Here is a 14,655-nt window from a genome sequence, read left to right as displayed (position 1 = left end):
TGGTGACGTGTCTGTTGTGCTTGTCAGTACACACGCACACGCCCGGCCGGTGTCGACCCAGATTGATCGCTGTGCTGGACTGTCTATTTTAACAATCAGGACAATCAGGTGGACATTCGGGACACCATGGGTAGTGAGTATCCTCTTGCTGTTTAACTTTAACATAGTTTCTGGTGAGTTTTGTGGTTTGAGAATCGAGTAAACGATCACGTAGTAGCGCTGCACATTAGCATGTTAGCTGGCGTTGCTAGCTAGCGCCATAGAAATGTCGCCCTTTTTATATTTATATGTTCCTGGTGTATGGTGGTTAATTAAGAAAAATGAATAAAGCAACGTATTTGTTGTTTGTGTGGGGTATTTAGACCCGTGGGCTGTTGCGTGGCTGACTGTAAACGTTTGATGCTAACTTGCTAGCTACTCATTCAAATCCATTGACGGATAAGTTAGTGATGACGACGCATAACACCGATGACGTTCCATTGTCAATTCCCGATGTTTATCATCAGTTAGCGGGTGTAAACAAACATTTGTGCTGCAGTGGAGCTTAAAGATTGATTTTATTTGGTCGGTGTTGTTTTGATTTTCACGTTTATCGGCGACGATTCTTACTCGCAGCGTAAAGTCCGCCCCTCATTCATTGCCACGTCTCACGGGTGAGCAGCTGAAATCATCTGAGAATTGTTCATATTTGTTTGGTTTCAGTCAAATTCTTGGAAGTGATCAAGCCATTCTGCGCAGTTTTGCCAGAAATCCAAAAACCTGAAAGAAAGGTAATGCGTTCAGTCAGTGACTACAGTAAAAAGTGTATGTGTGTTGTAAATAAAACCTATTACAATGTTCTTGGTTCAGATCCAGTTCAGGGAGAAGGTTCTATGGACCGCCATCACACTCTTTATCTTCCTGGTTTGCTGCCAAGTGAGTTTCTTAGTTTGTGTTATTTTAAACATGATGCTTTTCAACAATTTTGTCGCATGTTGCATGATATGAGAAATACTCTTGGTTGTTTGGATCAGCAGCAGCTTGCAGAAATGTATCCGATTTTTCTTTTAGATCCCTCTCTTTGGCATCATGTCATCAGACTCTGCAGATCCATTTTACTGGATGAGAGTGATTCTGGCCTCCAATCGAGGTGTGTGTCTATTATGAGCATGCTCAATATTCTCCTGTAGCACAAGACTACTTCACTGTTTAATGTGGGGGTGTTCCCTCAGGCACATTGATGGAGTTGGGCATCTCCCCTATTGTCACCTCCGGCCTGATCATGCAACTCCTTGCTGGGGCTAAAATCATCGAAGTTGGAGACACACCCAAAGACAGAGCCCTTTTTAATGGAGCGCAGAAACGTATGAAAAAAGCCACCACTATTTTCACTTGGGTGACTGAAGTCAAGACAGGCGTCTGATGCTTCTTGATCTCTTTCAGTGTTTGGAATGATCATCACCATTGGCCAGGCTATTGTTTACGTGATGACTGGCATGTATGGTGACCCCTCAGAGATGGGAGCTGGAATCTGTCTGCTCATCATCATTCAGGTACAACCAACTTAAAGGAGAAGGCGAAAGGACTGGAGAGACAGCTAGTTACTCATCTTCCTTTTGATATGTTGTCACCCGAATGAGCTCATCTGCCCACTTGTTAGTGTGACTTCCTCTTGTTGTCACTTAGCAAATCCTGATAGTGATACAATGTTTCTAAGCTGTTAACAACGCACATGTTTCCTCCAAAGTTGTTTGTGGCCGGGCTGATCGTACTGCTGCTGGATGAGCTGCTCCAAAAAGGCTACGGTCTTGGCTCGGGCATCTCACTGTTCATCGCAACCAACATTTGCGAAACCATCGTTTGGAAGGCTTTCAGCCCTACCACTGTGAACACCGGCAGAGGTATGACGAATCTGCACGGAAAGTCCCGATTTTAGTTTTTACTTTATTGTATTTAATTGTACTTGCTATGGTGATGACGTTTGCAGGCACAGAATTTGAGGGAGCCATCATCGCCCTTTTCCATCTGCTGGCAACCAGGACGGACAAAGTGCGCGCCCTGAGAGAGGCCTTCTACAGACAGAACCTGCCCAACCTCATGAACCTCATTGCCACCGTCTTTGTTTTTGCCGTAGTCATATATTTTCAAGTGAGTTCTTCTTTTTCGTGTGGGCCCAAGTCCCGCCCAAAGCTCCCAACAGGCGCTTACGACATTTGTGTTGTCAAAAGATCTCCTGACCTCTCGCCTTGTGTCACAGGGATTCAGAGTTGATCTGCCAATCAAGTCGGCTCGCTACCGCGGCCAGTACAACACTTACCCCATCAAGCTCTTCTACACCTCCAACATTCCCATCATCCTGCAATCAGCGCTGGTCTCCAACTTGTACGTCATATCCCAGATGCTGTCCACACGCTTCAGTGGCAACTTCTTGGTCAATCTGCTCGGAACGTGGTCTGTAAGTACACCTCCTATTTTCTAGTATTGACATTTTACACTCCTTGCAAATACATTTTATTTGTAAACAGCAATGGTTGTTGTGTTTGTAGGACGCTTCAAGTGGCGGTCCAGCTCGGGCGTATCCCGTGGGTGGTCTTTGTTACTACCTCTCCCCGCCTGAGTCATTTGGATCAGTTCTAGAGGATCCAGTGCACGCCGTTATCTATATTGCCTTCATGCTCGGATCATGCGCTTTCTTCTCCAAAACCTGGATCGAAGTCTCGGGCTCCTCCGCAAAAGATGTAAGATCAAATTTCTTTAATTGCATGAGCATGTGCAGACATCTTAGCGTGACTCTGGAAGATAATAAATTTGTCGTGCAGGTGGCAAAACAGCTGAAAGAGCAGCAGATGGTGATGAGGGGACACAGGGAGACTTCCATGGTTCACGAACTCAACAGGTAAAATTGAAAGACCTATTTTGATTTACATCCATATCATCAGCTAGTAAGATTTTTTTGCTACGTTACTCAAAATGTGACACTGTCACTAGATAAATTGTTTTTCATGAGTATTAATTCAACTTTATTTCTACTTTAGGTACATTCCGACTGCGGCTGCATTCGGCGGGCTGTGTATTGGCGGGCTGTCGGTCATGGCTGACTTCCTCGGCGCTATCGGCTCCGGCACGGGAATCCTTTTGGCTGTCACCATCATTTATCAGTACTTTGAGATTTTTGTCAAAGAGCAGAGTGAAGTAGGCAGTCTAGGAGGATATTTCTTTTAGAAGTTCCCACGTTTGAGCAACTCTTATCAGCGTCTTGCGTATTTTTGACACCTTTTGTGAAGCACTCCCCTCATCAGCTTCCCGTCAGTAGGACTTTTTGGATTCTCACATCAAATGATGTGTCGGACGTGTGAGATGACAGAATTTGTGCTACCTCCATTCATCCTCAAAAAGACATGGCAGTTGAATTTTTTTTGCTCCATTTTGAAGCTCCCCAATATTCATTTAAAGACTGCCTTTGTGAGGGGCATTGAGGTTTTTTGATTTATTTCTTTGACCGACATGATAGAACTTCAGTATGCGGGCATGCTGGGATGATGGTGCCCCAATTCTTGCTGTGCGCATGACAACCTTCTCACAGAGCTTATACATTCTTAATCCACTTTGCTTTTTTTTCCTGATGAGCTGCAAATTTTAAGAAGGTGCAAGAAGCTGGCTGAACTGTGTCAGATCTTAGCAATTGATGCTTCTCTGGGCGTTTTTAATGGAACACAATGTAAGTGAAGAAAAAAGGATGTGAGGTTTACATTTGTGTCTGGCAGGAATTCCAACTGCTTCTTTCATAAAAAGGCAATCCCGAGAGCTTCAGTATTAACTCAGTGGTCATATTCATGTTCTTAATATTTCCTTTGTTTTTATTGTCTGTTTCGAGAAACATTTTGTCACCGGTTAACCCCCCCCCCACCCCCCCTCGACAGATAATTTATTGTTTTGTGTACATAGGCAATGTGGAATTCTTTTAAGTGTATAATAGTCTTTGGAATATGTAAAAACATGAAAACATTTCAGAACGAACATTTGCAAATAAAACAATTTTTGGAAAAAAAATGTATTGTTGCACATGATAATCATTTGGAAGGTGATTTATTACACTGTGACTTGGACTAAAAAAAGGCATGACATGATCAAACCCAGGTGACAATGGGGAACAGTTTACAATGTAAGAGTATTGTAATATGTGAGGGGAAATAAATATAATTATTATTTTCAATTTTCCTCAAAAGAACGAGTAAAACCAGGAGCCAAACTCCATACCAGTGGGTGGCAGTAATGCACCATCAAGGTGTTTACCAATCCCTAAAAACAACTAAGAAGAATAGCTGTGCTAAAGCTAATTAGCTTCTCCCTTTCTGTCAATGGGAACTCGGCTAGCTCCTCCGAGACACCACTTGGATAATCGCCCGTCGTTGTGAAACAGTTAAAGATGCTTAACACGTGACACAATTGTATGTCTGTGACATGTTCCAATGACACCGGTTGTACCCGACGGGTTGCTGCTGCTGCACTAAATCGAGTTGTTCATCTTCATTTTGGGAAGAAATGACTACTGTCAGGCAAGAGGGTAAGCAGCACGCTGTGCTAGCTCGGCTAACTCATTCATACAACTTGTATCCGGAAGTTTTTATGCCATGATAGCATTACGAAATGAAAATGCGTTGCATCAAATAAGAATTACAGTATTTGTTTTAATGTGTTACCTTGAGTCGGTAACATGTAAAGATTCAGTTGTTCGTTCCATTCAATTGAAAATAAATTCCACACAGGCAAAGACAAAATAATCTTTGTCACCAAAGAAGATCATGCAACACCCAGCAACGCCGAGCTTGTTGAGGAAGACCCTGATGATCCTTATGAGGAGCGAGGTGAGTGACCAAAATAAGCTTTAAAAGTAGCGCTAACGCCGCAAGATGTCGCCACAGCAGCCGTACTAACAGGAAAGTAGTAAAAGTCTCAAGTAAATATGTCGAAATGAAATTATACTGTGCAATATTTACAGTGGAAACTGCAACCAAAAAAAAGCAATTAATTCTCAGCATCTGTCTTATTAGGGCTGATTCTTCCCAGTGGGGAGATTAACTGGAGTTGTCCCTGCTTGGGTGGGATGGCCAGTGGTCCCTGTGGGACCGAATTTAAGGAGGCCTTCTCCTGCTTCCATTACAGTAAAGAGGAGCTGAAGGGCTCTGAGTGTCTGGATCAGTTCAGCGCAATGCAAGAGTGCATGCAGCTCTATCCGGAACTCTACCCACAAGAAGAAAATAAGATACCTGAAGCAAATGCAGAGCAGACTTCAAAAGATGCCACAGCTTCTGATTCCAAGTCCACATCTGACCCCGTGCAGGACTCAAATAGCTCGCAAACCAGTGCAGGGAGTTCACTGGAAAACTAATACCTGTCATCGGTTTGGGAAAGGCTTTAGGTGGGCCCTGATGTGCTAGTTACCCATTTCCGCTTTTTGTTTGTCTGATTCGGAAATAATAATCAGAGCACACAAACTGTTGACCACGGAACAAATGATTATTTACAAAAAAGCTTTCATTTTATTTCATGTATCACGTAGATTGCACTTGTTTTCATGTACTGTACTGCATTCAGCAGACTGATTTAAGAATTGAGCTTCCAAGTGGGGCCAAGCCTTCTGTAAAGCAGACACGGTATTTACCTCAACTCTTCCAATGGCATTCATGTCACTTAAATAGTTACCAATAAATACTATTGAACGTTTTGAAATACAATTGATCTTTGACTACGTTTTTTCAGTGTTTTGTGGTTGAAAGCACATTGGGCTGAGCTTGCCTGATTCAACTTTTCAGCTTCAACTTTTCAATGAAGTTAACGTGCATATTTCTTTGTTTCATTTTAATTTGGGAGGAAAAAATCAATCACGGGAAAAACACAAACTCAAATCCTAAACTTCCGAATCTGGCCACTTGGGGGCAGTATAATACTCATGCAGACAAATATTGTGAGTGATTCTATAAACTGAATTTGAGTTGAGTGCTTTATAAAACATGTTTAACTGCAGCATAAAGAGTATCTACCAATTATGCAGCCTTTAACCTAAATATCTCAAATACTGTGATGTCACCTAAAATGGATAATTGCTCCTCAAACCTCATACAACAGTTCTCAGCATGCACTATTTGCTCAAGAAATGTCATGAATTACCCCAACATTTCAAAGTCACGTTCTAAACCAAATATCAAATCACATCCTCTTTAAAGTTACACTTTGTCACCTAATCTGCCTGCCAGCTGTTTTCACAAGCTTGCTTTTCTGGCTGCTTTTCTACCAGCGGCTGATTTTCTTTCTTCCTATTCAACCTGCCGTTCCATCAAAAAAATGGTCTGACTTTAGTCCCTTGTTCAAAGGTTCTGGCATTCATTTTTGTGTAAGCAAGTACCTGGGGTCAGAGGTCAGTTTGAGCCGCTTCAGATTCCCTTTTAGATCAATAATTACCAACCATCCTTTCCTGTTAGCCAATCAGACCACTCGGAGCCAAGTCAAATATTCAGCAGCGGTCTTCCCACATTCTTTTTAAATTGAGGACTTAACAGGATGGCCACCCTAAAGGAGATATGCAGCGGCTTACCTCTGGATGTTTTACCCCTGAACCGAGGACGAGACCCCAATGTGCCCCATGCGCCCGTTCGGACCCCAAACCTTACAGATCAAGAGGAGCGGGTAAGTAGATTCAGTCAAGGCTACATTGAAAATCTAGAAAATACTTTCCTGGGTCAATTGTCCTCATTTGGGTCGTTGGTGAGCTGAAACATATCAAGTGATAGATATTGTATTATTATTATATTGTTGCATCTTTGATTTAAAAAAAAATAAAAAATTGTTGACCAGTGTCATGTGGTGTACTTATTGCGTAATCACTGTTGACGGCCATGCTGCACTACAATATTGATTATTCTCCAAGGTCCTTCACTGATTGGCCAAAAGTGAAGCAAAGTCTTCAGTCAATAATTAAGAGAAGCTAGTGACCTCTGTTTTTTTTTGTGTGTACATATTATACCTGTTTCTGATACACATGCTGATTATAATTCCCCCCCGTTTTAGCTGGCACTGAGAAACGCCCTGCGATATTTCCCCCCGACCCATCATGCAACACTCGCACCAGAATTTGCACAAGAGCTGCGCCAATATGGGCACATTTACATGTACCGCTTTTGTCCTGTGTTACATCTGAGGTAAGACAACAACATAATAATCAGAAACTCAAATGACATTTTTAAGAGTGTCTTGAGAGCATATTGACAGTTTTCGTGTTGCACCCTTGCTCAGAGCGTACCCCATCCACGAGTACCCGTGCCGCACACGTCAAGCGGCCTCAATCATGTTGATGATCATGAACAATTTAGACCCAGCAGTAGCCCAGGTAAGATTCTTCCACAACTCAATTCATTCAATTTCTTGCCTCAAATAATCTAAGCCGCCTTTTTGTTTTTAGTTTCCCCAGGAGCTCGTCACCTATGGAGGAAATGGGCAAGTTTTCAGCAACTGGGCTCAGGTACAGTTAGTTAATATTGAAATATAATATCTTTGAAAAGTTAAGATGTCTCAAAATTAGTCCACTTTTTTTGTAAAATAAATAAACAAACAAATAAGGTAAAAAAAAAGGTAAAGACCCAATGATTGTCACACCGCTCATGTTTTTGCCTTCTTGGACTACAAAGTCAAACATTGCTTAAACTCTTATTTTGAAAGCACCAACATATTGTGTGTTTACATTCGTACAGTTTCGTCTCGTGATGAATTATCTGAGCGAGATGACAGAGGAGCAGACTTTGGTCATGTACAGCGGTCACCCCATGGGTCTGTTCCCAAGCCTGCCCTCTTCGCCTCGCGCCATCATTACCAACGGCATGGTACAAGCCGCCACAAAACACACTCACCACATTCTATTGTGATGATTATCTTCTTGGTTTTTGTTTAGGTTATTCCAAACTACTCCTCCAGAGAGCAATATGAAAGGATGTTTGCTCTCGGCGTGTCAATGTAAGTCTTCAAGGTGTTCTTTGTTACGAGCTACTACGATGCTGTATTTGCATATTTTGCAGGTATGGTCAAATGACAGCTGGCAGCTACTGCTACATTGGACCTCAAGGGATTGTTCATGGCACTATGGTACACATTTTAATGAACTCATTTAGTTAAAATTGTTATTATTCTTGTAGCACGATGAAAATGGGATTAGTTTATCTGCACGGCAATCCATTTTTTTCGACCGAGCCTGTTGTCAAATTAGAAGTACTTATTTTGTGTGCAGCTGACTGTGCTGAACGCCGGTCGGAGGTACCTTGGCTCCGGCGACCTTAGGGGGCGTGTCTTCGTGACCTCTGGCCTCGGGGGGATGAGTGGAGCTCAGGCTAAAGCCGCCGTCATTGCCGGTTGCATCGGCGTCATTGCGGAGGTGATGCCAGGATGGCTTTCGGTGGGAGGTTTTGTGTGTGACGCGTGTGATTCTGTGTTAGGTGGATGAGGCTCCTCTCAAAAAGAGACACGAGCAGGGCTGGTTGATGGAGGTCACCGATGATATGGACCACTGCATTAAACGCATCAGGTAGCACACACATTTCCATGATCACTAAATGTTATCGAAAGGAACACGCGTGTGTGTTCCCACAGTTTGAAAAAAAAAAGTAACTTAGTAAAGTTACTTTCTTGATTTTGGTGGCTTACAGAGAAAGCAGATCCACAAAGACTCCCCTTAGTTTGGGTTACCATGGCAACATAGTGGACTTGTGGTGAGTGCCACAATGCTTAGAGTGAAAGTTGGATCTCGTAGACATTAGTTGAACTTGTATTCTTGATTAGGGAGAGGCTGCAGTTGGAGTACCAGAAGACAGGTGAGCTCCTGGTGGATTTGGGCTCAGACCAAACGTCCCTCCACAACCCCTTTAACGGAGGCTACTATCCGGTACAACTCAGTTTCCGCCAGGCCAACCAGCTCATGTCCACTGATCCGAGTCGATTCCGCAACATGGTCAAAGAAAGGTGCCGTCTCTTATGCAAAAAGTGGTGTTATCCTGAAATCAAAGTTTGTTGCTGTGAAGCTGACTGGTTCTTCACTTTTCCATAGTCTCCAGAGACAAGTGAAAGCGATCAACAAATTGTCGGATGCCGGCATGTTCTTTTGGGACTATGGCAATGCATTTCTACTGGAGGCGCAAAGAGCTGGTACAAATGACACTTTGAAATTGGCTCGTATTCACAATAACAAAAAAAACAAAAAAAATATGCTATTGGGCTTTCAGATAGACTTTTTTTGATGAACCTAAAATATGCTATAGTGAACTTATTGTGACCCTTTGTCAACTTTGGGATGCACACGTTGTTCAGTATACTGAATTTTAAGTATAATTAGGATTTAATTTTGTTTAAATCATCATTATTTGAATTTATATTATATAGATTATATTTATATTTTTGACACGAGATTGTTTTTTTTTTTATAGGTGCCGAGGTGGAAAAGGTTGGTGGAGGTGCAACAGAATTCCGCTACCCATCCTATGTCCAACACATCATGGGGTCAGTTGTCAATTTTATTGACATCCCATTTTCTCTCTCGTGTGCAATCATTTGATGTCTCCACCCCTCAGAGACATTTTTTCTTTGGGCTTCGGACCATTTCGTTGGGTGTGCACGTCTGGCGACCCCCAGGACCTCGCCATAACCGACAATATCGCCGCCTCTGTCTTGGACAATTTGAGCGCCAATGTGACCGATAGAGTCCGACAACAGTACAACGACAACATCCTCTGGATCAGGGAGGCCGGAAAACACAAAATGGTTTCTAACTACACTTTTGTACGTGGCTCACAAATCACCACTCGTGAGATGATTTTCTTTTCCGTGTGTGTGTGTGTTGTGTGTGCACCCGCGTTTTGCAGGTTGTGGGGTCCCAGGCCAGAATTCTCTACTCGGACCAGAAAGGAAGAGTTGCCATTGCTTTGGCCATCAACAGAGCTGTGGCTGAAGGAAAAGTTTCAGTAAGACTGTTTATTCATCCCGTTATACTTTTACAGAAATGACCCCTCCCCTAATGTTGGCTATTTTTTATGCTTTTATCTAATTGAATATTTTTTCTTTTATTGTAAATACATGTATGAATAATATTTGTATGCATACAAATTCTAAGGTATTAGTTTGACATTCACATTTGAAGTTCTTTTCTTCCTCCTGCAAAAGTTATACAAAATATATACTGAATATGGACCTTTTTAAAGTGAGAGGGCTTATCTGTGTCAGGCTCCGGTGGTGATCAGCAGAGACCACCATGATGTGAGTGGTACCGACAGCCCCTTCAGAGAGACCTCCAATGTGTATGATGGCTCTGCGTTCTGTGCAGGTATGTGTAGGTTGTCTCAGCTGACTTCCACATTCGAGTAGTACTGATTGCACATAGCTCACTTTGATTCCCGCAGTCTCAGCGACTCCTTACTTCTTCTAGATATGGCAGTCCAGAACTTTGTTGGCGATGCCTTCAGGGGTGCCACCTGGGTAGCTTTGCACAATGGTGGCGGTGTGGGCTGGTAAGGCTTGGTTTGTTATCTTGTGTCATCGATTTGTATAAACCAGGGATGTCCCATGCCGAATCCCGTAACATGAGCGAGTTGTTACTTGCTATAGGGGTGAAGTGATGAACGGAGGATTTGGTTTGCTTTTGGACGGCTCTGAGGAAGCAGCGAAGCGAGCCTCTCTGATGCTCAACTGGGACGTGTCCAATGGGGTGAGACGATGCAGAAAAGTGGATTTGACAGATGGTTTGTGTCTGATGCTAATGACTTATTCTGTTTGTGAAGGTGGCCCGGCGCAGCTGGTGTGGAAACTCCAACGCTTACGAGACCATCCAGCGCACCATGGAGGAGGTTCGACAGCTGCGCGTCACTATGCCTTTTCCGGTACATGATGAGCACGTACTGGACCGGGCTCTGCAGGGCTAACCTCGAGGAACCGGAGAGTTCAAATGAAAACAGCAGACATTTAAATTAAAGCAATTGCTTTCATGCAGATGTATTATCAGAGAAAAATACAGGTGTGTTAAAATAGCTTAGTAATTCGTAATAAATCGTAATAAATCACATCAATTTTCTAGAGCGCATGCTTGTCTGTCTGGTATCTCTCTCTCTCTCTCTCTCTCTCTCTCTCTCTCTCTCTCTCTCTCTCTCTCTCTCTCTGCCCCCCCCCTCTCATTACTGCATTAATACTTTTGTGTTTCGTTAAAATTTATAAAGTTATACCTTAGGTCCCATCAAGTGTATTTGTGCGTTGTTGGACCTTTAAGAAGCTGGGTGCATTGGAATTGAGTGACGTCACTGAATTGGAGACGTTGTCCTGCAGGGAGAGGCACATCCTGTTCTGTAAACATCATGCACCACTTTTGATAATTTGTTATGATTACGTTCGCCTTTACTTTCTGTGAATGTACAGCCTTTGCTTTTGCATGCCAACGAGCCTTTTTCTGCCGTAAGTTGAGGATGTTTTTTTTCGTACTTGAAGTATGTTGCATTTAGTGTTTAAAGTTGCCCGGGTCGTACAGAGGTGAACTAAGAATGGACACACCTCGTGCACCCGGAGCGACCACGCATAACAACATCACGCAAGAGAAGACTGGGACGATGACGACACTGCGTGATCCAAAAGGCATCCTCCCGGTATGTGACTCCGGCTGCAGTAGCAGCAGCAGCCTCGTCGCGCTTCCCGACCTGCAGCCTGCTGCTCACGTGACCCAAGTAAAGTTGAGGAAAAACGCGGTGACTGACGACTATAAGATCACCTCGCATGTGCTCGGCCAGGGAATCAACGGCAAAGTGCTGGAATGCTTCTGCAAGAAAACGGGACTCAAGTGCGCCCTCAAGGTTACCCGCACTCGTTCTCTCATTGGGGTCACAATCTTTTGAACAACTTAAATGATGGCGGTAGTCACAAAAAATGTCATCAATGCTCCTACACATTATAGGATATTTAATGACTGTTTTTTTCTCTAATTGTTTATGTGTGGAGCAGATTTTGTACGACACACCTAAAGCCCGCCGTGAGGTGGCGCTGCACGCAAGGGTTTCTGCTGGTCCGCATGTGGTGCGCATCCTCAGCCTTTATGAGAACATGCACAAGGGGAAGAAGTGTCTCCTCATCGTCATGGAGTGGTGAGCATCACCTGCTCTGTGGGACACTAATGCTTTATTTGAATCATTCATCAATATGTTCAATATTAGAATTGTAGCTTGCACAATTGTGCTGCACCCGACTCAGATTTCTTTTCTGTATTTACTATAATTTAGGTTACGTACCCATGTAGGGATAAAAAAAAAAAAAAATTCATTGCTAACTTGAGTATAAATTGGGAACTCTGAACTCAATTATAAAGTGAAGGACCCCCCTGTACAAAATGGTGCCATTGTGCTCCCTTAATGGTGTTTTGGGAACAATGCTTCCTCAGTGCTCATCTGTTTGTGTTTCAGCATGGAGGGAGGCGAGTTGTTCTGTCGCATTCAAGCCAGAGGGGACCAGGCCTTCACTGAGCGAGGTGGGTCACGCTCCATAAAACCCTCCTCACGTGGCCCCCACAGAGGACAATTTCCACACGCGTGCAAAACCGATGCTCAATATTGCATCTTGCATTGTGGCTGTCCAATTAGAGGCATCGGAGATCATGCGAGACATCGGCTTGGCCATCGAGTACATCCACCACATGAACATCGCTCACAGGGATGTGAAGGTAAGACGGCGGATTATTGAAAACACCATGATTTACGATTAAGTCGATATTTGTGTACCTGTGACTTCAGCCTGAAAACCTGCTGTACAGCACCAAAGAGGCGAATGCATCACTCAAGCTGACCGACTTCGGCTTTGCAAAGGAGACCACTGTTCACGATTCGCTCCAAACTCCCTGTTATACGCCGTATTATGTCGGTGAGTTTATCATGTTGAGGCAAATAATATGTATATAATTTGCATTAATATCATTCATTGGGATTAACAAGCTTTATTAAAAATGGCTGTATTTGTATTTCTGTATGTTGATCAGCCACCAGAGGGCGTTGTATTATCTGTGTGCTGCTATAATTTGACGTTCTAACTTCTTCCCAACTGTTCACTTCCTTGCAATTGTAGGTCGTTTACAACCATGTACAATCCACACAAATGTGCATTTCTCTCATTTGTGCCATTTCCTTCATCGGTCCTGTCAGCCCCTGAAGTCCTCGGCCCAGAGAAATATGACAAGTCATGTGACATGTGGTCTCTGGGAGTCATCATGTACATTCTGTGAGTGTCACATGTGTCCACAAAATGTGAAGCAAGAGGAAATCACTGAGGCTAGAAATGTCTTCCCAGGCTGTGTGGATTCCCTCCGTTTTACTCCAACACAGGCCAGGCCATCTCACCTGGAATGAAGCAGCGGATTAGACTGGGACAATATAAATTCCCCAACCCAGAGTGGGCGGATGTTTCAGAGGAAGGTCAGACTTCAAAATTATGAATAAAATGTTAAAATTAGAGACGCTTGGATCTCAGCTCTGACCTTTCCTTTGTGGATTTTGCATGCTCTCCCCATGCTTGTCATATAAAAAAACACTTCCTCCGCAGCCAAGCAGCTCATCATCCAGCTGCTGAAGACCGAACCCAACGAAAGGATGACCATCGGTCAGTTTATGAGCCACCCCTGGATCAGCGTAAGTTGACAACCCACACATACGTACCTCCTCGTGCACGTCTCCGTGTTATTCTCAGATGTGTGCGTATCGCTCACACAGCAATCCATGGCGGTCCCGCTCACACCTCTCCACACCACTCGCGTTCTGACAGAGGACAGGGAGCTGTGGGACGACGTCAAAGTGAGAAGGGTGTTTTGCCAATTTTGTCCACGTCATGAGGAAAAAAATTCAATTGTGCTTGTTTATTTCATCAGGAGGAAATGACCAGTGCTCTGGCCACCATGCGTGTCGATTATGAACAAGTGAGGATTAAAGACCTGGACACGTCCAACAACCCTCTGCTCATTAAAAGACGCAAGAGACCGCTGCCTGTAGAGAATGACGCTCATTTGAATGGCAATACACAAACTCCTTTTTCTGACCAGGGGAATTGATAATAACCATACAACTCTATAATTACTATAGAATGTATTCCCCCCCCAAAATTGACATCATTTTGTAGTTGGTCAATATATTACTTTCCCTGAACCCAAAAGTAATGCACCAATGATGATAATTTAAAATTATATGATGTCATAATGATGTCACATTTGGGGGGGGGGGGGGCACCCTTCATATGCGTCTTAATAGCAGATTGTGTAAATATTATAAAGCTACTAGTACTACTACAGTATTTCAAATAAAACTGTACTTTTAATGTGTTATGTCTCTCTTGTACATGAAACCAAACATTGCAAATGAGTCTGCATTTTCAACAGCTGTAATTTGCGAGTCTTGCTAAAGAGCAATAGCGACAGGTGAGACATTAAGGATTAATTTAAATTCAAGTTCTGCATGGAGGAGATTGACCATGTGGTGGAAAGAATCACTAATGGACTTCGGAAGTCTTTGTCAGTCGTCATGACACGTTTTAGGGTTTTAAGCATGCGTTGAAAGTGCACCATGACAACTTTGTTGCACTGTTTCTGTGATTTGGGAATTCACCTTTTCGTAATAATAGTCTCATGTT

The 14,655-nt window shown here is 43.3% G+C and overlaps 4 protein-coding genes across 4 annotated transcripts; all 4 read left to right on the top strand.

Annotated features, from left to right (window-relative positions):
• LOC119123740 (protein transport protein Sec61 subunit alpha-like 1) lies at positions 1-4,028 on the top strand. The gene is made up of 12 exons (XM_037253091.1): positions 1-133; positions 703-770; positions 850-915; positions 1,051-1,129; positions 1,212-1,343; positions 1,423-1,532; positions 1,727-1,880; positions 1,967-2,127; positions 2,237-2,434; positions 2,526-2,717; positions 2,799-2,875; positions 3,015-4,028. The coding sequence occupies exons 1-12, from the start codon at positions 127-129 to the stop codon at positions 3,199-3,201; spliced, it is 1,431 nt and encodes a 476-aa protein (XP_037108986.1). The 5' UTR covers positions 1-126; the 3' UTR covers positions 3,202-4,028.
• Positions 4,029-4,309: 281 nt separating this feature from the next.
• On the top strand, positions 4,310-5,714 carry chchd4b (coiled-coil-helix-coiled-coil-helix domain containing 4b). Its single transcript, XM_037253094.1, has 3 exons — positions 4,310-4,543; positions 4,746-4,844; positions 5,031-5,714. Exons 1-3 carry the CDS (start codon positions 4,522-4,524, stop codon positions 5,366-5,368), a joined length of 459 nt encoding a protein of 152 aa, XP_037108989.1. The 5' UTR covers positions 4,310-4,521; the 3' UTR covers positions 5,369-5,714.
• A 768-nt stretch (positions 5,715-6,482) lies between these two features.
• On the top strand, positions 6,483-11,077 carry uroc1 (urocanate hydratase 1). Its single transcript, XM_037253090.1, has 19 exons — positions 6,483-6,663; positions 7,045-7,175; positions 7,270-7,363; positions 7,436-7,495; positions 7,725-7,853; positions 7,922-7,983; positions 8,046-8,112; positions 8,255-8,398; positions 8,460-8,548; positions 8,670-8,732; positions 8,803-8,982; positions 9,068-9,165; positions 9,444-9,516; positions 9,588-9,777; positions 9,879-9,977; positions 10,237-10,336; positions 10,439-10,520; positions 10,618-10,717; positions 10,791-11,077. Exons 1-19 carry the CDS (start codon positions 6,538-6,540, stop codon positions 10,929-10,931), a joined length of 2,028 nt encoding a protein of 675 aa, XP_037108985.1. The 5' UTR covers positions 6,483-6,537; the 3' UTR covers positions 10,932-11,077.
• Positions 11,078-11,179: 102 nt separating this feature from the next.
• On the top strand, positions 11,180-14,181 carry LOC119123742 (MAP kinase-activated protein kinase 2-like). Its single transcript, XM_037253093.1, has 10 exons — positions 11,180-11,846; positions 11,995-12,134; positions 12,450-12,514; positions 12,627-12,706; positions 12,777-12,903; positions 13,182-13,257; positions 13,327-13,451; positions 13,579-13,664; positions 13,746-13,826; positions 13,901-14,181. Exons 1-10 carry the CDS (start codon positions 11,541-11,543, stop codon positions 14,078-14,080), a joined length of 1,266 nt encoding a protein of 421 aa, XP_037108988.1. The 5' UTR covers positions 11,180-11,540; the 3' UTR covers positions 14,081-14,181.
• The last annotated feature ends 474 nt before the right edge of the window (positions 14,182-14,655 follow it).

This window comes from Syngnathus acus, chromosome 5 (assembly GCF_901709675.1).
Source record: "Syngnathus acus chromosome 5, fSynAcu1.2, whole genome shotgun sequence".
NCBI lineage: Eukaryota > Metazoa > Chordata > Actinopteri > Syngnathiformes > Syngnathidae > Syngnathus > Syngnathus acus.
Note: the sequence above shows the minus strand (reverse complement) of the source record. Positions and strands in the feature narration are given on the sequence as shown.

Excerpts from the sequence above, each read along its gene's own strand:
- LOC119123740 (XM_037253091.1), top strand. Across the intron at positions 1,130-1,211 it reads GATTCTGGCCTCCAATCGAG|GCACATTGATGGAGTTGGGC; the intron begins GTGTGTGTCTAT and ends GTGTTCCCTCAG. Across the intron at positions 1,344-1,422 it reads TTTTAATGGAGCGCAGAAAC|TGTTTGGAATGATCATCACC; the intron begins GTATGAAAAAAG and ends GATCTCTTTCAG.
- chchd4b (XM_037253094.1), top strand. The coding sequence starts at position 4,522 with ATGACTACTGTCAGGCAAGAGG. Across the intron at positions 4,544-4,745 it reads GACTACTGTCAGGCAAGAGG|GCAAAGACAAAATAATCTTT; the intron begins GTAAGCAGCACG and ends AATTCCACACAG. Across the intron at positions 4,845-5,030 it reads TGATCCTTATGAGGAGCGAG|GGCTGATTCTTCCCAGTGGG; the intron begins GTGAGTGACCAA and ends CTGTCTTATTAG.
- uroc1 (XM_037253090.1), top strand. The coding sequence starts at position 6,538 with ATGGCCACCCTAAAGGAGATATGCAGCGGCTTACCTCTGGATGTTTTA. Across the intron at positions 8,549-8,669 it reads CACTGCATTAAACGCATCAG|AGAAAGCAGATCCACAAAGA; the intron begins GTAGCACACACA and ends GGTGGCTTACAG. Across the intron at positions 9,978-10,236 it reads TGGCTGAAGGAAAAGTTTCA|GCTCCGGTGGTGATCAGCAG; the intron begins GTAAGACTGTTT and ends TATCTGTGTCAG.
- LOC119123742 (XM_037253093.1), top strand. The coding sequence starts at position 11,541 with ATGGACACACCTCGTGCACCCGGAGCGACCACGCATAACAACATCACG. Across the intron at positions 12,515-12,626 it reads CCAGGCCTTCACTGAGCGAG|AGGCATCGGAGATCATGCGA; the intron begins GTGGGTCACGCT and ends CTGTCCAATTAG. Across the intron at positions 13,665-13,745 it reads TGAGCCACCCCTGGATCAGC|CAATCCATGGCGGTCCCGCT; the intron begins GTAAGTTGACAA and ends TCGCTCACACAG.